The 21,145-nt window shown below is 43.6% G+C and overlaps 1 protein-coding gene across 2 annotated transcripts in view; it reads left to right on the top strand.

The window, feature by feature from the left end:
* The window catches only part of Gpsm2 (G protein signaling modulator 2), a 48,472-nt gene that overhangs the window by 14,741 nt on the left and 12,586 nt on the right, over positions 1-21,145 (top strand). For both annotated transcript variants that reach the window (XM_075981582.1, XM_075981581.1), the window contains 8 exons: positions 8,419-8,640; positions 9,317-9,452; positions 9,866-10,008; positions 11,194-11,317; positions 11,416-11,531; positions 14,982-15,137; positions 15,455-15,563; positions 15,982-16,111. In XM_075981582.1, coding sequence (XP_075837697.1) covers positions 8,420-8,640; positions 9,317-9,452; positions 9,866-10,008; positions 11,194-11,317; positions 11,416-11,531; positions 14,982-15,137; positions 15,455-15,563; positions 15,982-16,111 — 1,135 coding nt within the window. In that variant the 5' untranslated portion in view covers position 8,419. The remainder of the gene's footprint in view (positions 1-8,418; positions 8,641-9,316; positions 9,453-9,865; positions 10,009-11,193; positions 11,318-11,415; positions 11,532-14,981; positions 15,138-15,454; positions 15,564-15,981; positions 16,112-21,145) is intronic.

Consider the following 21,145-nt stretch of genomic DNA (forward strand, 5'->3'; position numbering starts at 1 on the left):
CACATACATACACAGTAAGTAAATGTTCCTTTTTTGAAAGCAAGGCATGGTGGCTTATACCTGTAATCTCAGCACTTGGGATTGAAACAGGAGTTTTGCTGTGAGTCCAGCCAGCCTGAGCTATATACTGGTTTCTAGTTTAGGCTACAGAGTAAGACTTTGTCTCAAAAAAGCAAGAATATTTTCAAATAAAGGAAAATGGAAGGCATTCAACCTTGGTCAAGCATTTACTATGAAGTACTCCCGTCTAAACCCCAGGCTGTATCCTCCCAGACCTGAAAGGTTACTTCTCGTCTTTTCACATACTCAGTCCTGCGGGGGAAGCACTGCCACGTGATCTCTTGAGTGTTCCGTAGATTCTTCTGCCCATCTGCATCTTTCCCACCCTGCAGTGGTTCAGGTTCCCAGTGTCTTCCTTCCTCCCAACATTACCCACGCTTACCTTCCAGGAATCACCTTAAATTTGCCACTGGGAGCTCAGTGAGAACAGAGCTAACCGTGCAGTCCCGGGCGGCCCCTAGATGCCTAGATGAGCACAGTGTGAGCCGCTCCACCTTCTGCCTTTGTGCCTGGGCCATACGCTTCCCTTGTGCTGCTCTCTGTCCACACTGTGCACTGTGCTGCTCGGTGTTTAGCTTGGGCGTGTGCATGGGGACTTGAATCCCCTTCCTACTGTCTTGGTTTAACTCATTCTACTCATGCCTAAGAGTTAGCCCAGAGACCCTGATGGAAACTTTTCCTAAGCTTGATAGTTTGCTCAAATTGTGACCTGCACAAACTGTCATTAGGTGGAAGGGCTGTTTGTCCTTCTTTACCTCTCTCCTATTTCTCTGATTGCTAGCGCCTCAGGGCAGCACAGTTGCCTAGTGTTCGTTTGGTATGCATGCCTGTTGAACTTTGTAGAATGTAACCATCAGATGAACCGGGAACACATTTATCTGTCTTTGATCCTTGTGAGTGCTATGCCCTGTGGTACAGTAGAAGAACTGCAGATGAGGAGGAAAAGATTGGATCCCTGCCTCTAGGGAGATCTTAGTTTTCTTCTTTTTCTGTGACAGGTCAGACCTGGTTGCACATTGCTATAGGACTTGCCGAAGGAAAGATTTGTCACAGTAGTGAACATCCCGAGCACACCTTGGCCCCATCCGTGCTCTGACACAGCATTCTGTAGAAGGTAGCCTGTGTGCCGCTTCCGGTCATGATGTGATGTGTTGTGTCTAGTCTAGGTTCCTCTGCTACAGGGTCCTCTGTAGTAAATACTTAGCGTGCCATGTCTTAGCCGTCTGGTTCCTTCGTTGTAGAATTCCTCGTCTATAGGAATCTCTGTAGTTCAGTGACAGCAACTTTGAAGTATTTCCCTTGATAACAGAGGAAGCTTCCTCCCGGGGGACATCAGGAAATACTTTACACCTGTTTAGGAACATGAATGCTAACAACAAAATTAGAACATTTCTAAACTTTAAAAAATTCTGATTAACTTTAGAGAATTTTAGGTATGATAAAATAATCTCTCTCTCTTTCTCGGTCTTGAGTCAGGGTCTTACTATGTGCCCAGGTTAGTCTCAAACTCCAGAGCTCAAGTAACCTTACCTCTTTCTTCCAAGTGCTTAATCTTTTTTCTTTTTTTTTTTCTTTTTTTCTTTTTTTTTGGTTTTTCGAGACAGGGTTTCTCTGTGGTTTTGGAGCCTGTCCTGGAACTCCCTTTGTAGACCAGGCTGGTCTCGAACTCACAGAGATCCGCCTGCCTCTGCCTCCCAAGTGCTGGGATTAAAGGCGTGCGCCACCACCGCCCGGCTCAAGTGCTTAATCTTAATGACGTTAAAATACTCTTTAGCAATGCACACTAAATATTTGTTAGTGAAGTTATATGCATTCTGGAATTTACTTCAGGATAATCTGGGGTTGGAATGAGCTTAGTTGTAGAGCTGAAACGTTGATCGCACTGGTGAGGTTGAAAGATGGGTACATTATATTCATTACACTAGCTTCTACAGTTTTGTATGTCTTTGGGACCTGCCCTTCTTTATCCTTGTCACACGAAAATTCTTCAGTACTTAGACATTATAAAAAATAAGACGACAACATTCAAGTAAAAAGAGTAACCACAAGCTGGAGAGATGGCTCGGCAGTTAAGAATTTCTGCCCTTACAGAGGACTCGAGTTTGATTCCCAGCATCCATGTCAGACTCACGACCACCTGCAAGTCCATCCAGCTCCAGGGGATCTGATGTTCTCTTCTGGCCTCTGAGGGCACACACACATGTGGCAGGGGGTTGGGAGTGCGGGAGACATACATGAATACAAATAAAAACAAATATTTCTTAAAAAGAAAGTAAAATAGGACTGGGGAGGTGTCTCAGTGGGTAAGAGTGTTTGCTGCCTAGGTATGAGGACCTGAGTTCAGATCCAGCACTCACATGAAGGCCAGGGGTGGCCACGTGTGTAACCAACCCTGTTGCTGGGGTGAGGTAGAGACACTTACTGGCCATTACTTGAAAGACCCTGTCTCATGGGGATAAGCCTGAGAGTGATATCTCAGAACACACCATGCCTCCATTGACCTCTGAACCCACAAACATGCATATCATACATACACCAAACACACCTATAAATAAAATGAAAATATTTTAAAAGATACAATTTAGGGACTGGCTGTGGTGGGGAGGGTCCCGCAGTTGGTAAAATGCTTGCCCTACCTTCAGTGGTCCTGAGTTTAATCCCTAGAACTCATATGCAGAAACAAACAAAAAACAGCAAAAACTCAAACAAAATCCAGGCTCAGTGGCACATTGCTGTGGAGGCAGAAACTCGGATTTCTGGAAGTCACTGGCAGCTAGTTCAGCCTACTCAGCAGGCTCAGGCCAGTTAGAGCCCTTCTCAAGGCTCCCGAGGAGCAGCACGGAGCTTTTCCTCAGGTCCCTGCGCATACACAGAGCAGCATACACATGACAGACACAAACAGCGAAATAGAATTTGGTATTGAATTCAGTTTTGCTAGAGAATGTAATTGCTAATATTCCTTCCTGACGCCGAGGAGGTAGCTCGGTTGGTGGAATACTCTTTTGTGTGCCTAACCTGAATGAACCCCAGCAGAGTATAAACCAGGTGTGGCAACTCACCCAGCTGTAATCTCAACACTCAGTATGGAGACAGGAAATAAGAAGCTCAAGGTCGTTCTTTCTTAAGCAGAGTCAAATCAAATCTGGGATATATGAAACATATATATATATATATGTATATGTATATATATATATATGAGACATATATATATGTCTCAAAAAAATAGCAATAATAATACTATTATTTTCCTAAGATAGTTTGGGGTAACAAGGAACACTAGATTAGAAAACAAACAAACAATTTATATCCTTAGCTTTTCCGCCATGTGATCATTAAGCCAATCAGATAACCTATCTGAGCATCTATTTCCCCTTCTGTTATTTTGGGAGATGTAAATTTGAAACTTACTATATAAAATTTAAAGCTGGGGACTGAAGAGGTGGTTCATTGTTTAAGAGCACTTGTTGCTCTTGCAGAGGACATGGCTTCCATTCCCAGCACCCTTGTGGTGGTTCACAGCTCTTCATAACTTCAATCCTAAGGGAGCTGAAGCCCTCTTCTGACCTCCTCTGGCATCCAGCACACATGTGATGCTCAAACATACATGCAGGCAAAACACACCATAAAACGAATAAACCTAAAAAAATTGTCTAATTAAACTGTGAACCTAGTACGTTTGCAGTGCTTTTTCTTCCACAAATAAAGTAGAACAACTCGACCTATTGATAAGTAAGATACAGACAGCGTATAGGAGCCAGGACTGCTGGTGGAAAGGTCCATGCCCGAGGAGAGTACGAGAGCAAGACTAGGCTTTATGAAAGGAGGTGGTGGACGGTGCTCCTGGTTTGAGGTCGTAAGTCCCAGCTCCCATCATCATCTATCCTGAGAAACCTTTGGAGGAATCAGATTTGGACATAATCAGTATTATTGGGCGTTTTTAAATGCAGCTTCAAGATTTTAATCCTGTTTTGCTTTGACTGATATAATTTGAATGCAAGAAATTAAAATTAAGATGGTAATGAAGATGCTAAATGTCAGAATCTATTGTAGAAGTGAGAAAAGTTTGGCATTGAAATACCAGACTTGTGCAGAAGAGGAATTATACCTGACATATTTGTGTTAGTTACTTCCTGATTATAAAATGCCTGACCTAGACTTGAGGAAGCGAGGGTTTATTTTTGCTTACAGGTTGATGGTACAGTCCCTCAGGGCAAGGATGGCATGGCCGCGGAGACAGTGGTCACTTTCTGTCCATACTCAGGAGGTAGAAAGCAGGGACTCTGGTATTCAGATCACTTTCAGTTATTTTTTTTAAGATTATTTATTTATTATGTATACAACATTCTGCCTGCATATATGCCTGCACGCCAGAAGAGGGTGCCAGATCTCTCTACAGATGTTTGTGAGCCACCATGTGGTTGCTGGGAATTGAACTTGGGACCTCTGGAAGAGCAGCCATAGCTCTTAACCACTGAGCCATCTCTCCAGCCCTCACTTTCAGTTTTATTCAAGTCCAGGATCACTGCCTGTGAAAGGTGCTGTTCCCGGTCAGGGAGAGTGCACCCCAGTTCATGTAGAAACCCTTCACAGACAACACAAGGTGCTGTTCCCGGTCAGGGAGAGTGCACCCCAGTTCATGTAGAAACCCTTCACAGACAACACAAGGTGCTGTTCCCCTTCAGGGAGAGTGCACCCCAGTTTATGTAGAAACCCTTCGCAGACAGACACAAGGTGCTGTTCCCCTTCAGGGAGAGTGCGCCCCAGTGCATGTAGACACCCTTCACAGACACACTGAGAAGCTTTTCTCAAGGCGATCCTGTCAATTGACAGTCGACATAAACCGTCTGGTTTGCTCTGCTTACATTTATTCAAAGCAGTTCTTTGATTGTGCATCTAGACAGGCTGCCAGGAGCGACTGAAGAAGCCCTGTCAGAGAGGAATTGCCCTGGCCTGGTTCCTGCAGCTGAGTATGTGCTTTGTCTTCACCCCAGCTGGTAAACAGATGAAGTAATTCTCTTCTCTCACGGTGACAGAGAGGATAGGAAAATTTCTCTGTCATTTAATGATCTTCTAAAAATGCATAAGCTTAACTTGCTATATTTTACAATTCCAAATATTTGATTGGAGTTTAGGGATTTTGTTGCGATATTAACTTGTTTCTTCATAATATATAGTAGAGTCATAGTATGTCTGCATTGACAGTCCCCTAGATAGTTTTGAATTTTAGCTCAGACATTAGTTACTATAGTAACTTAATTTTTCCTATGAACATTCTCACGATCTCAGAGGACAGTGAGGTAGGTCAGTTCCAGTTGACTATTATGGTTTCTGGTGATAACTACATAAAAATGTCTTTCCAAAAGTATGTAACTTGGACTGGGGGATGTCTCCGTAGGTAAGGTGGGTTATTGGCATGAGGGCCTGAATCCAGATCTCAGCACCCGTGCAGTGTAGCAGCCAGGTGTGGCAGCACGCTTGTAGCCTCCAGCCAGACAGTACAGCCAAATTGGTGAGCTCAGGGTTCACAGGCAGACTGTCTCAAAGGTACAGTGGAGAGCGACGAAGAAGACCCTTGCCTTCGGTCTCTGACCTTGCCAACTGTACACACAGGCAAGCAAAGCTTCACATCCATGCGCACACAAATGTGTAACTCTTATGATATTGTTTTGTCGTCATATAGAGCAGACAGAACACACCCATACACACAAATTTTGTTATGTATTGTATCATTTGGATTGATGATGTCATGTTGTATGAATAAACTTAGAAATCCAGAAGGCCATGTATGTGTACTGGTGATACTTACTTTATATGTATGCTTGCTTTATATGGATGCAGGCAAACACATAGATCCTGTTTGTAAATGCCTTTTTTATGAATAATTCTGCTTGTCCCTGATGTCCTGTGTAACCCAGTCATCCTGAATTGAGAGCACCGCTGTCTGACCATTTCCCTACTCTCTCTCCCTCTGTGGAATTATGTGCCATGTATGGCTGCATATATTTTTTTATTATTTTGAGTATGAGTGTTCTGTCTGTTGATATGTCTGTGTACCACATGGGCCTAGTACCCGAGAAGGCCAGAAGAAGGTATTGGATCCCCTAGGACTGGAATTACAGATGGTTGTGAGCCACCAAGTAGATACTGGAAATCAAACCCAAGTCCTCTAGAAGAGCAGCAGTGCTCTATCCACTGAGCCATCTCTCCAGCCATGCTTGTCAGAGCAGTATTTATTGCTATGAATCTCCTTGTGTAGACGTCTTGTGGAACTATACTCTGAAGTTCTGTTCCTAGAAGGGAAAATGCGTGTTAGATATTTCCTACACAAGAATGTTTAGGTTAAAATTTTAGTAGGAAGATTTTATATACATATATATGTATACATACATACATACACACACATACACACACTTTTTTCTCTTTTCCTAATGTTTCCTGCTGGTAGTTCTTAGGTGGCCACTGGTTCCGGTATTCAGACAAAGACAAACTGGTTCAGATGCCTCATCTAGCAGCTTTCATGGAAAGGGAAGTTTTCGCTTGTGAAAGACAAGAAGAGTTTTGTTAATTTCAACCCTGTGGATAAAGAAATGTAACTAGCTGCTGTGGGGTGCCTGCCTGTGATCCCAGCACTCTGGAGCCTGAGGCAGGAGGATCTCCAGTTCAAGGCCAGCATGGCTACATAGTGAGGCTGATTCAAGAAAGAAAAAATTAGGGGAAAAAAATGGATAAATAGTAGCTGACCAAATACCTGTACAAGACTGGGGCCCGTCAACATTCCATCGTGGGTGGGGGAGGGGCTCATAAGACCTCACCTTCTGAAGAGCTGTAGACAGTTAATGGTTGCTAGGAGACAGGGAGTCATATTCCCAGTGTTGTAGCCACTGGTAAGTTGCCCACTTGAAGTGAATGACTCATGCTCATCCAGGCGGGCACCCTACACACATCCATCCATTGTAAGTGTTACACTTACCCAGGAAGCTAAGAGGGCTCCTTGTTGGGAAGAAGAAAGGTTTGGCAGTACAGGGAGAGTGTAAGAGAGGGTAAGGGGTGTAAAGTGCCTTGCCTATCTGTGTGAAATTGTGAGAACATAAGTAAACTGTAGAACAGTGTAGCTGGTTACGTTTCTGATTAGACTGATTTCATCTTTCTGTGTACTTAGTTCTTCCTTCCTGGTCTCGTTGGTTCCGTCTACTGTTGAAACATGTTAGCCTTGGTTATATTGACTTGGATTGCTTTTGTAAGTTCATACATGGAAGGCAAAGTTACCATCATAGAACAAGCAATAGACATTGGCTAAGTATTTCAAATTGTTAAAGAGAAAGCTACCTGAGTGCAGAATTGAGGATTACCTGTTAGAGATGCTGGATAAACCTGCCTGTTGTAATTCAGGAGTCTGCTTTGAAGCTTTGCTGTTGGTTCGTAGTTGATCTTAGTCCATACTTTTCTAGTTCCAGCAGGGTATAGTCTACTTTTACAAACACATTTTAATGTATGGCTGTAAGGGCAGCCTGGCCTATCCTTCTCAGGAAGACCATACATCTCCTCTGACAGTTTTTCTCTGCTCTAAAGGTCACCACCTAGGCTAGACTGGCTGGCCAGCGCACCTGTGGACCCTTGCCTCTCCAGTGTGGGATGACAAGCATGTGCCAGACCTGGCATTTTTACATGGGTCTGGGAAATGAAATCAGGTCATTATGCTGGCAAGGCAGGTGCTATACCAGCTCAACCATCCCTCCACCCCCCTGCTGTACCAGCTCAGCCCTCCCTCCACCCCTCTGCTGTACCAGTTAAACCCTCCATTTCCATCTAAATTAATTGCTTTCCAGGAAAACATGTTGATCTTTAGTTCTCTGGTGAATCAAGATAATTTGTTCTTTTATTCTTTTAGATGATAATTGCTTGTGTGCTGGTAAGAAATGAAAAAGGAGAGAGAGAGAGAGAGAGAGAGAGAGAGAGAGAGAGAGAGAGAGAGAGAGAGAGAGTGTGTGTGTGTGAGTGTGTGATATGAGACTGAGAAAGGCAGATGGAACGATGGATGGGTAGATGGAAACACTACTTAGGATAGCCTCCCTAGTAAAGTGGGTTGTTACTCTGGGCAGGCCACTTATAATTAACTCCATATACGATATTTAGCTACCCCATCTAACAGACCTCTGAGGCCCAGAGAAATATGAGCAGGCAAATTAGCTGTTGTTTCAATTAAGCATTTACTGTTTTGTAATGTTAGTAATGTGTATGTAATTCAACTAAGCGCCCGTCTGATGAAGAGCAGCCACAAAGCCCTTGTTTATATTACTGGGAGTTAAGATCACGGATGTGGTTGTGATGCTCCAAGTGTCTGTCCTATATAATTTGCAGAATGGAAGCGTCTTGCCTTGAACTGGCCTTGGAAGGAGAGCGCCTGTGTAAATCGGGGGACTGCCGCGCTGGCGTGTCCTTTTTTGAAGCTGCAGTTCAAGTTGGAACTGAGGACCTCAAAACCCTCAGTGCTATTTACAGCCAGCTGGGCAACGCTTACTTCTACTTACACGACTATGCCAAAGCCCTGGAGTACCACCACCACGACTTAACGCTCGCCAGGTAACGTCGGCCTTTGACTTACTTAAAAAAACCAAAGCCAAACTCCCATTCCCTCAAAAACCAACAGTGTATTTCACGGCTTGTATTTGAAAACAAATGTTTAGGCAAAACTGTTGAATTGAGCAGAAATGAAACAGCTCTAAGCTTAATTGAATGGAAGAAGATGAACTAGAGAAGTGCTTTTTATTATTTAAAATAGCTTTCAAGGTTCATGAATTTCATCTTAGCTGTGCCATTTGTCCTTAGAGAAACTGTTCTTTGACTTCTTTGTGTCTTAAGTTTTTGTTTGTTTGTTTAAGACAGGGTTTCTCTGTGTAGCAGCCCTGGCTGTCCTGGATGGAGCTCCCTCTGTACACCAGGCTGGACTTAAACTCAGAGATCCGCCTGCCTCTGCTTCCCCGGTGCTGGGATTAAAAGCCTGCACCACCATTGCCCGACTGTATCTTAATTTTTAAAAATGTTTTTTTTTGTGTGTGTGTGTGTGGTTTTTCGAGACAGGGTTTCTCTGTGGTTTTGGAGCCTGTCCTGGAACTAGCTCTTGTAGACCAGGCTGGTCTCGAACTCACAGAGATCCGCCTGCCTCTGCCTCCCGAGTGCTGGGATTAAAGGCGTGCGCCACCACCGCCCGGCTTAAAAATGGTTTTAACATCATTCACTTTTCAAATTTCTGTCCTAGGACTATTGGAGATCAACTGGGGGAGGCTAAAGCCAGTGGCAACCTTGGAAACACCTTAAAAGTGCTTGGGAATTTTGATGAAGCCATAGTGTGCTGCCAGCGACACCTGGATATCTCCAGAGAACTCAACGACAAGGTAATAAAGATGGTAGGCCAGATGAAGGCTATTTCCTCGAAGTTTATCTGTAAATTCAAATATTCATAGACAAAAGAAAAACAGAGTTTTTTTTTTAATAGAAAAAGCAAATAGCAAAAGGTCCTTCTTTGCGAGTGGAATGATGTGTTTGATTCTCTGTGAATGGGCATTGGGTGCTTGGTTTCCTTGACAACAGCATTGAGGATATTATAAACAAATGGGGAGTGGCAAGATGGCTCAGTGGGTAAGGGCACTTTGACTTCAGTCCCGGGGACCTGCAGGAGGGTGGAGGGGAACCACCACACACATCATGCACTCACGATAACAACACATTAAGTAAATACATGGGATTAGCAGTAGAAACCCCTGGCCTCCGTCTTTAGAATGTAAGCTTTGTTGACATCTCCACCCAGGTGGGAGAAGCTCGGGCACTCTACAACCTTGGAAATGTATATCATGCCAAAGGGAAGAGTTTTGGTTGCCCCGGGCCCCAGGATGTCGGAGAGTTTCCAGAAGAAGTGAGGAATGCCTTGCAGGCAGCTGTGGATCTCTACGAGTGAGTATGCGCACGCGGTGGGGCTGTGGGCCTGGGCCTCCCGTGCTCTTTACCCTGTGGGTGGTTCTCAGTTTGTCAAAGATGCAGAAATAGGGGCTGGAGAGATGGATCAGCGGTTAAGAGCATTGCCTGCTCTTCCAAAGGTCCTGAGTTCAATTCCCAGCAACCACATGGTGGCTCACAACCATTTGTAATGAGGTCTGGTGCCCTCTTCTGGCCTTCAGGCAGACACACAGACAGAATATTGTATACATAATAAATAAATATTAAAAAAAGAATTTTAAAAAAAGATACAGAAATAGCCCGGTGGTGGTGGCGCACACCTTTAATCCCAGTACTCCTGAAGCAGAGGCAGGCGGATCTCTGTGAGTTGGAAGCCAGCCTGGCCTACTGAGCGAGTTCCAGGGCAGCCAGGACTACAGAGAAACCCTGTCTCAGAAGAAACAAGAAAGATGTAGGAACTGTGAGCTAATTCACTGGCTGTGGTAGCACACGGCTGACCTCCCAGTTTGGAAGTAACCTGCTCTACATTCTGAGTCCAGGATGACATATTGAGGTCCTGTCTTAAACAAAACAAAACAATGTATCTGTCTGTGTGATGTAATGTCTCTGTGTCTGTGCTGTGTGGCTGTGTATGAGTGTGATGCGTGTATGCATAATTAATCGGAAAAAAATACAAAGGCAAAAGTAGGCTAACTTGAAAACTAAGCACTGGAAACAGTAGCTGCTGAAGTGCTACTGTACTGCAGAAACCTGCTCTTCACTTAAACTGCAGACCAGTGCCCCTTAGTGGTGAAAGCAAGAAACACCAATGCTTAGTTTAATTTATTTGGGGTAAGTTTAGTGTTTGGTCAGTAGGATTTCAAACAGTCACCTAGCTGTCGGGCTCCATGATCATCTCTTGCTGGCTCTGAATAAAGACCTCCAGCTGGCTGTTTCAGTGAATGAAGATACTGCCCCGCTCAGAACGTGCCTTTAAGATACTGTCATTATAACTGTAAGCTGGCTTTTTTTCTGACTAACAGATTAACTCTGGGGCTGGGGTATAGCTCAGTGGCCAGCACTTGCCGAGCATGCCCTAGGCCTGGGTTTAAACCCCAGCTATGAAAAAAGTAAAACCTGTCTGCAGTCAACCAAGAACTTTCCCCTAAACTTATGCTCTCACTGCTTTTTGTCATCACTAAGGGAAAACCTGTCGTTAGTAACTGCTCTAGGTGACCGAGCAGCGCAAGGACGGGCCTTTGGGAATCTCGGCAACACACACTACCTCCTTGGCAACTTCAGGGATGCAGTTATAGCTCACGAGCAGGTAAACACGGAGCTGGACCACTTCCTCCTCGGAGCGGAGGGCCGTGATTGGGCGGTCTTCAGCTCTCTCGTGTCTCTGACGAAGGCTTTATGTTACAGCGGCTCCTTATTGCGAAAGAGTTTGGAGATAAAGCTGCCGAAAGGAGAGCCTACAGTAACCTCGGAAACGCATACATCTTCCTGGGGGAATTCGAAACCGCTTCCGAATACTACCGGTTAGTCAGATATCTTTGTGGGTCAGTGTAAAGCGAGTCCTTACGTAGCCTGTAAAGTCACAGTGGGCTTTGGGGGTGAGACCCGGCTACTGACGCGTGTCGGCAGGGCCTAGGCTCCCAGGCCTGTCTCCTCATCTGTGTGGCCATCAGGATCTGGATTTGGGGATGTTACAAGAACTGGGCATGTTAAGACCTTACCTGGTACGCTGCGCTCAAGAAACATTGTACTCAAGTTTTGTTTTTGTTTTTTTTTTTTTTTTCTGGGAGTTTCGACTGGGGCCTTGAATTTGTAGCCCTCCTGTCTCAGCCTCCTGAGTGCTGTCATTGCCAGCATTGGCCGTTGACTGTGGCCTTTTACCTGATACTTAATAGCAGAATATGACTTCCTTTATGTTTTTTATTACCTTTTGTTTAAAGTTTGAAACTTCTAAGGTCCTTTATGAACCTGTTTAGCATGTAGGGTGTGTGTTTTATCTCACTCAATTACTAGTGGTAACAGAGGCCAAAAGGAAGTTTGGTAAAAAAAAAAAAAAAACTAGGTCTTGTGGGAAGACTATTAAAGTTTTCACACACACACACACAAAAGGATGTTAATCTCCACCAATGGCCACTGAATTTTTCCATCCTGCCCCACCGTCAGCCAGCAGTTCTCCCTTCCTTCTGCCCAGCATCAACTCCACCAAGGCTCTGCTCATCTGCCTGCAGCATTGCCAGCTTGCACTTCTGAGTCAGGGCCCCTCTAGCCCACGGTAGGCTGGAATTGATGGTAGCAAGGTCTCACCAGCTTCAGGTCGTCTGCTCTGTACCTTCTGGACTGTTGAGGGTTTTCTCCGCTTAGTGGGCTTCAAACAGTCATTCAGACTGAACCAGACACACAGGGGTTGGTTTGTGCTGATACTTCAGAGATTCCTGTATACAGGATTCAGATAGTTTGTCTCAAATCAACAACAAAAACAATATTGGCTTTTTAAAAAGGAATCTTTTAATTTTTTTTTTAAAAAAAATATACATTAGTGTTTTGCCATGGGTGTCAGGTCCCCTGGAACCGGAATTACAGACAGCTGTGAGCTGCCATGTGGATGCTGGGAATTGAACCTGGGTCCTCTGGAAGAGCAGTCAGTGCTGTGCTCTTAACCACTGAGCCGTCTCACCAGCCCAGTGCTGGCTTTTTGGTGTATGTCTTTCCCAGGTCACTAATCCAACCCATCTTTAGGAGTACCTTTCTTTTAATACATTTTCTCTGCTTTTGTTACTACACAAAGAAAAATCTGGGTGTTTGGCACATGCCCTTAATCCCAGAACTCAGAAGGTGAAGGCAGTGGATTTCTGTGAATTTGATGCCAACCTGGTCTACAAAGTGAGTTTCAGGCCAGTCTGAGGAACACAGTGAGACCTGTCTCAAAAACAGAGGAAAGAAAAAGCTAAGGTTGGGGGCCGGAGAGATGGCTCAGCGGTTAAGAGCACTAACTGCTCTTCCCGAGGACCCAGGTTCAATTCCCAGCACCCACATGGCAGCTCACAACTGTCTGAAAATCCAGTTCCAGGGAATCTGACACCTTCACACCAATGCACACAAAATAAAAAGCTAAATAAACAAACAAAAAGAAAAAGAAAAGAAAAAGCTAAGGTTGCTTTGGTCCATCTAGAACATTAAATGGTGCTGTCTTTCTTTAGCCTCCAAAGGGGCCATGACCCACAGGTTGAGAACCACTGAATTCACTAGCTAAGACATTTTCTTCCTAGTATGTCATGTGAGGAGTATAACATACATGTTAATTTTTAACTGCCAAGTTTCTTATATTTTAAAGTCGAGAACACAGAAAAGTCTTTGCTATTAAATGTTATACCTACGTTAAATATTAAAAGTTCTGTTACAAATTGGTTGATGGCTTTTTGACTACAGAAGTTACGAGTTTGCTGTTAACGGCTTGTTCCCCACAGCAAGCAGACTAGAACTCAGAAATTTAACCTCTGTTCCAAAAACACAGGCAAGTGATACTTTTGGAACGCGCCTTCAGAATTGTCTCCAGGCCCGTGGAAAAGTATGTGACCCATGCTTTTCAGGATACAAAGCAGCAGCTTGGCAAACAGACCTAAGTAATTGAATTTGCTCCTAGAAAGATTTCTGATCATTTACAAACAGTAATGGTGGAGCAGAGACAGCCATACTGTGGGGTCTGACGGCAGTTCCTGAAGTCTCAAAACTGCCTGTGAGGACCAGCCACTAGAGTAAGCATGCAGCCTCCCAGGGCGACAGCTCTGGAGATTATCATTGTTAGTATATAGCTTCAAATTTGTGTTTTTGAAAAGACCTATCTTATTACCATATTTCAATTTTGAAGTAGTTATGAGCGGTGAAGTGATTGTGCTTTGGGCAGAAACTCTGGAAAAGGTAATTTAGATTATTGAATCCACAGGCGTCTGTAGGCTTAAGCACTGATACAGTTTGCATACATCCTGGTGCATCTCAACGTTCCCAGAGCCTTGTGAGGTATTTCTCCCAGCCGTTATATACATATATGAGAAAACCGATAGGAAGCTTGAGTAGCTTGTTCTCGAACACATAGTGAGCAAGGGTAGGGTCTGAATCAGACAGTGCTGTCCCAAGACCGTGTTCTAGCCTGTTACACCAACTTCTTGCTGACAGTATATCACATGTGTTAGGTAGAATTTGTGTCATGTTAAATAAAATGTTTGGTATTTATGAATCAGTACTGTGATTCACAGTACTATAAACCCGCATTTAAGGACTTTCCCTAAATATTATAAATGTTGACAGAGGGTAAAGATAGCAGTAGGATTAAAGACAGATGTTGGGGTTAGGGAGACGGCTTCACTGGCAAAGTACTCACTACACAAATATGAGGACTTGAGTTCGAGCCCCTGCACCTACCTCAAAAGTTAGGCACCATGGTGTTACCTGTAATTCAAGTGCTTGGGGTAGAGATGCAAGGACAAAGATCCCCAGGCTCACTGGGCAGCTAGCCTGGCCAAGTCAGTGAGACCCATCTCAAATCAGAGACTGATGAGGAAGACAGCAGCCTGGTGCAACTCTGGCCTCCACGTGATGCGCGCGCGCGCACACACACACACACACACACACACACACACACACATGCATAAGACAGCCAATGCATGAACACGTGTAAGTTACCGCCAGCACAGAGGGGAGAGAGCGTCTTCTTGACATACTTCTGCTCTCCAGAGGCATTTGATCTCATGCTTCAGCACGGCTGTATTTTGGTGAGCTTATTAGGACTCAAAGTCTAAATCTATTTTTTTTACACTTTAAAACAGGTTTTTACTTTTTCTAAAGTAATGGAAGATAAATTGAACTCTCAGACTTGTTTAAAAGGCAGCAGAAAGCAACAAGAGATGGGAAATGTCAGTATTATGATTCTTTTAGAACCAGAATTTCAAATGAGCTTTATGCGAATTGGTTTCTCTTAGGAAGACACTGCTGCTGGCTCGGCAGCTTAAAGACAGAGCCGTGGAAGCTCAGTCCTGCTACAGTCTTGGGAACACGTACACTTTGCTGCAGGACTACGAGAAGGCCATCGACTATCATCTGAAGCACTTAGCAATTGCTCAGGAGCTCAAGGACAGGTAATTCACTCCCGTCCCTGAGTTAGGGCAAATGCAGATGCGTTATTGAATTCCGGCCTTTTGCCTCTGCCTCCCAAGTACTGGAATTAAAGGTCTGGCCACGGCATAGTTTAAAGACTGTTGCCATGTTTTAATATTTGACTTGGAGTTTGGTGTCGAGTATTCCCGTTTCTCTGTCTGGACTCCTCGTTGCTCTATCTGAAAGGTTAAGTAAATCCAAAGCATACTTTGATCCTTGAATTACTGCTTGGTTGTATTTATTCTGTACAAAGACCTCGTTTCAGATAACTGCATGTGAATTTTCAATTACATTTTAGAATTGGCGAAGGACGAGCATGTTGGAGTTTAGGAAACGCATACACAGCTCTAGGAAATCATGACCAAGCAATGCATTTTGCTGAAAAGCACTTGGACATTTCAAGAGAGGTATGAGACAGAGGAGACCACGGCCTGCCCTGTTGTCGCTTACAGATCAGGGAGGCCGTGGGGTGTTTTCCAGAGCAGCCTTACAGCTGTGCAAGCAGACAGGTGGCTGTGTTGCCTTCATCTGGGGAGACAGTGGGATGAGCTGGGGCATGTGGGAATAGGATGTTGCCAGAACACTCCATCTTCTTACCCGTGTAGAGAAATATCATGGTTTTTTAAAGAAAAAGTTGATATTTAGAACCAAGGACTGGCTCTTGTTAGACCTGATGGCTCTTTGAGCTTAGATACCATTTCTGAGCTTCATTTCTCTCATGTGCAAATGGAAATGGTAATAGATACCATGGGAATTGTTAGCACACGCACGCGTGCACGTGCACTGTGAACGGATGCTTACCATTTCTCTGTGTCACTCTAACAGGTTGGGGACAAAAGCGGTGAACTGACCGCACGGCTGAACCTCTCAGACCTGCAGATGGTTCTTGGTCTGAGCTACAGCACAAATAATTCCATGATGTCTGAAAATATTGAACTTGATAGCAGCTTACATGGTAAGTAACAGCTTTCAAAACCCCCACTTCTGATCTCTGTGAGTTCAAGGCCAACCTGGTCTACCTGGACAGTGAGCTCCAGGATAGGCTCCAAAGCTACACGGAGAAATTCTGTTTCGAAAAACCAAACCAAACCAAAAAACAACAAAACCCCATTTCCTATGCTTAAGATTTACTTTACATTTAGGAAAAGAAAGGCTCTTTTAAATCACTAGTGATGCGTGTCTGCTGTACCCAGAGACCACGTGTGACGGAAGTGTAACTTCTCCAACTTTTGTGGTTTTACACAGTTCAGTTAACCCATAAACACAGAACATGGCATTTTACAATTCTTATTGTGAACATAGAAATGATGAAGGTGTAAGTCTTTAGTTAAAAAAATACTCAAATGCTGTTAGATTAACCTATAGGTTAATTCAGAAACCTATAAATAAGGTACTAGAATGAAAACACTGTCTATCCCTTTATGTTTCAAATAGTTACAATATATCTGATTCTTAGTTAAGTCCTTTTTCTCCCCCATTTCACTTACGATGAAATAGCTTGGGATGGCTGTCTCTTCTTTCAAACCCGAAAACACAGGAGATCTTCTACCTGTATGTGACTCAGAAATACATTTTTAACTTGGTTTCATGAACCACAGACGTGACTCAATGGGTAAAGCATCCGCTAACAAGCCTTGTGACCTGAGTTCAAGCCCTAGAACCCACATAGTAGAAAGCGAGCACCAACCTTAAAGTTGTCCTCTGACCTCCCTGCTGGCACTGTGGCATTTGTGTACCCCACCCCCGACAATAAATAAATGTACTTTTAAAAAATATATTTGTTCCTAAGCTTAGATTCACAGTTGTGGGCTAGAGAGATGGCTCAGCACTTAAGAGCACGGGATACTTTCCCAGAGGTCCTGAGTTCAAGTCCCAACACTGACATGGCAGCTCATAGCTGTAACTCTAGTTCCAAGGGTTCTGTTCCCCTCCTGGCCTTCAGCACCAGACACAGAAGTGGTGGACAGACATATATGCAGTCAGAACACCCACATACAAAATTAAAAACTGAAAATCTTGGTCTGGAAAACACTGACACATTTCATACTTGAAAGCCAGTGAAAAAATTAGCTTTGTCACTGGAGTTTTCTTCTCTAAACTCAGAGATAATGGCGGGAAGTCTGTCCTGATAATTGCAGGATAGCAAAGAACATTTCATAAAAGATTCTGAAGTGGTGGTGTAATAAATTGCAATGTGCTTTGTAATCAATTATTGCAACTGGATAGTTTCCCAATGTTTAACTTGTAAGTCGGTATGTTGTAAGAATTCCCATCTTTTAAAACTGTCACGTGTTGTCACGAGCCCTAGCTCCGGAGCCTCTAGCGTCTCCTCTGCCTCCTCTTGCCATCGGAACCCACTCACCAGCCTGCACTGCTAGCCTGGCACCTCTTCTCAAGGTCACACGCTTCCTTGGCAGTATTTCCTGCAGCTGGTCACTCCACCTGCGGGGCTCTCTGCTCTTCATCCCCATCCGGTACATCCCTAATGCCCAGGGCTCGGCTCCAGAGCCTCCCCTTTCTCTGCCTCCCTCTCTATTCACTATCTACCGCTGGAACAGATTTATCCTTTTTCGTTCTAGTCCATGTCCTAGTTCAGTGCCTTCAATAGAACTTTTTAGAAAGGGAGGAAAATTCTTGGGACTGGAGAGGTGGCTCAGCAGTTAAAAGCACTGGCTGCTCTTCCAGAGGATCTTGTTCCATTCCCAGCACCTACATGACATCCAGAGCCCTCTTCTGGCCTCTGAGGGTTCTGCACTCATAGGTACATACTTAACACAGGACACATATGCAGATGCATGAAAATAAAATCTTTTTTAAGAAATGAAAAACATGGACTTCATGAAATATAAATGCTGATCACTTCACAGCTTGTAATCAAAGTTTAACCCTAAACCCTTGTAATTAAACCCAATATAGAAAATAAAAATTTCAGAGGCTCTGTATCTCACAGATAGTCTGTCCTCAGCACAGTGCAATTAAGTTGGAAATCAGTATCAAGAAAAAGTAGCATAGAAGTCTGGACCTAGTGACACATACCTCTAAATCCCACTACTAATCTAAGGCCAGGCTGGGCAACTCAGTGATGCTGGCCTAAAAACTAAAGAGGACTGTGGTGTGGCTTAGTGACACAGAACACTTGCCCATAGCTTGCACAAGGACCAAGCCCCATGGACTGTTTTACACACACACACACACACACACACACACACACACACACACACACACACACAGGGAAACATAGAACATCCATTTGAAAACTTAAAAGCACACTTCTAAATAACTTGTAGATTGAGGAATTCTTAAATAAGTGTAGTAATAAGGGCGGCGGGGCTGCGTCCCCAGCACCCCGGCTGCCTGGCTAGCTTATGCCCAAAATAACAACACACAAACTGTATTCATTTAATCACTGCTTGGCCCATTTCTATCTAGCCTCTTCTAGGCTAATTCTCACATATTAACTTAGCCCATTTCTAATCATCTGTGTAGCGCCCCTAGGTGCGCTTACCGGGAAGATTCTAGCCTATGTCCATCCTGGGTTGGCGCTTCATCGCATGTGTCTGCCTGGGAGCTGGGAGCATGGCATCTCTCTGAGGCGTCTGCTCCCGAGAGGAGAGCTGTGGAGTCTGAGCTCACTTCCTCTTCCTCCCAGCGTTCTGTTCTGTTTACTCCTCCCACCTATCTTCTAACCAATGAGGGCCAAGCAGTTTCTTTTTATTTAACCAATGACCTTCCTCCATCATTTCCCCTTTTTCGGTTTAAACCAAAAAAAAAGGCTTTAACTTTAACATAGCAAAATTACATATAATGAAACAGTTATCAAGTAAAAGTTACAATAATTTTATCATAACTAAGGAAAACTATAACTATAACTAACTATTCTTAACTCCATCAAAGACTCCAGAAAGATACAATACTACCTAAGCAAACAAGAAGAAAGCAATTTTTAAAACTTGAGAAATGACAGAGACATCTCGCTGCCTGGACAGTCACCCAAAGTTCCTCTGTACCGTTGGGGCATCCATCTTCAGCCTTCAGGTCCATGGTATCCAGCAGACATTTCCATAAAGCAGGAAAATTCAAAGTCAGTTCAGTCACTATCTGTTGTGTCCTGCAGAATGTCTTGCAGACTTTTTCATGAATCAGGAACCCCGAAAGATCATCTCACCTTAGGCAAGTTCAGTAGTCCTCTCTCTGTGGGTTCTCTGTGTCCATTTTATGCAACAGTCCAGGCAAGAGCAGTTTCTTGCCCAAATGGCTATCAAACTCCATAACGAGCCTCTTCGATGCCCATCTTCCTCTTGAAGTAGATTGGTGCTGCCAGGAGCAGAGTGTCTCATTGTCAGGAAAAGTCCTAAGTTATTAAAACATTAAATGCCATATTCAAAGACATAAATGTAGTCTTTGAAAGATATGACGAATGCCTATCTAACTGAAATATATATCTATATATTTAGAAAATCTAACTAATATGACTACAAACGACTATTATGATTATCTATTAACAATCTATATTTCTAATTATATATTACATTTTTAAATGAACTACACAATCACAATATCTTAATCAATAGCAGAAATATGCATATACATATAACAAAACTGACCTTAAATCTCTATCAATGAAGCAAAATCTATACTAATGCAAATTATTCATACCTATATCATATCCCCCTTTAAATGTAAAAGAACATTTATAAACCATATTTGGGAACATGGGCACAGTTTTTTCTCTCCAAACTGCTTCCTGCTGAATGGGGGCGTTGTTAATTAGGTCTTTCATGGTATAACCTGTGTGCTAGTTTCATCTCAGTTGGCAGTTGAGTGAAGCAATTTTCTGAAGATGTTCACACCAACCCTTCAGGAGGGCGTGGTCCATCATACCAAATCGGAATGGAAGAAATGAACAGGGTCTCATCCTCTGTGAAAACAAAATAAACTCCTTTCCAAAGCATCATGTCCTTAGATCCAAATTTCAAAGTCAAGGCATCAAAATATCTATGTTGGATTAGTTCAGCAGCATTTATAAATAAATATCTTTTAGCATCTGTTGCTCCTTCCTCAGCATTTAAATAATTTAAAGAGAGCATAATAGCATACAGTATCAAAATTCTCTGTGTATTTTCCATCTTTGTGCAGCTTTGTTTTAACCTCTATTTTGTTTATTTTTACTTTTAACTCTTTGCTTTTTGAGACAGGTTCTCTATATCTTTGACCTGAAGTAACTCTGTAGACCAGGCTGTCCTTGAACTCTCAGAGATCCGCCTGTCTCTGCCTCCCAGGCATTGGGATTAAAGGTGTACACTATGACACCTTGAACTCACAGAGAACTGTTTGTCTCTGCCTTCTAGGCACTGGGATTAAAGGCGTGTGCTACCACACCTTGAAGTCACAGAGGTCAATCTCCCTCTGCCTTTCAAGTGTTGGGATTAAAGGTGTGTACTACCACACACAACAACTCTCTTCCTTTTTTTTTTACTTTAAGAATTTTAACTTTTAGTCTGCATATATTTTTAACACGCTGTAAATCATTTAAAAATTTTCTTTGTCTTTGGCGCTCTCTTTACTGTATCTCTCTCTGTTTTTCTGACCACATGAGTCTTTAATTTACCAAGCAATCTCAGTAGGACTAAAGCCGTGGCTTTGACGGCTGGATCCAGCCCATTCCTTAGCTTTCCAGCCTCATGGCTGAGGTACTGCCTGTAGCCATGTTTACTACCATAACTCTGGCATTTCAAGGTCCCTGCCAGCAAGCGAGCTTCAGCAGCCTGTGTTTGCAAACCGCACGAACTGCCTGCGTAAAAGAGTCAGAGTTTGCCCTGGCAGGACAGCCCAGAAAGCCGGCATTTTAAACGGCGCAGCTTTTTTCCTGCTGCGGCTGAAAACCGAAAAGCATGCATTCAGCTTTTCGTCAACACCACTTAAGTGTTTCGTGGCAGGACCTCTTAATGAGCTGCAGGGTTTTGCAGCTAAAGCTGAGTCAGGAAGCTTC

Source organism: Microtus pennsylvanicus, chromosome 7, assembly GCF_037038515.1.
Source record: "Microtus pennsylvanicus isolate mMicPen1 chromosome 7, mMicPen1.hap1, whole genome shotgun sequence".
Classification (NCBI taxonomy): Eukaryota; Metazoa; Chordata; class Mammalia; order Rodentia; family Cricetidae; genus Microtus; species Microtus pennsylvanicus.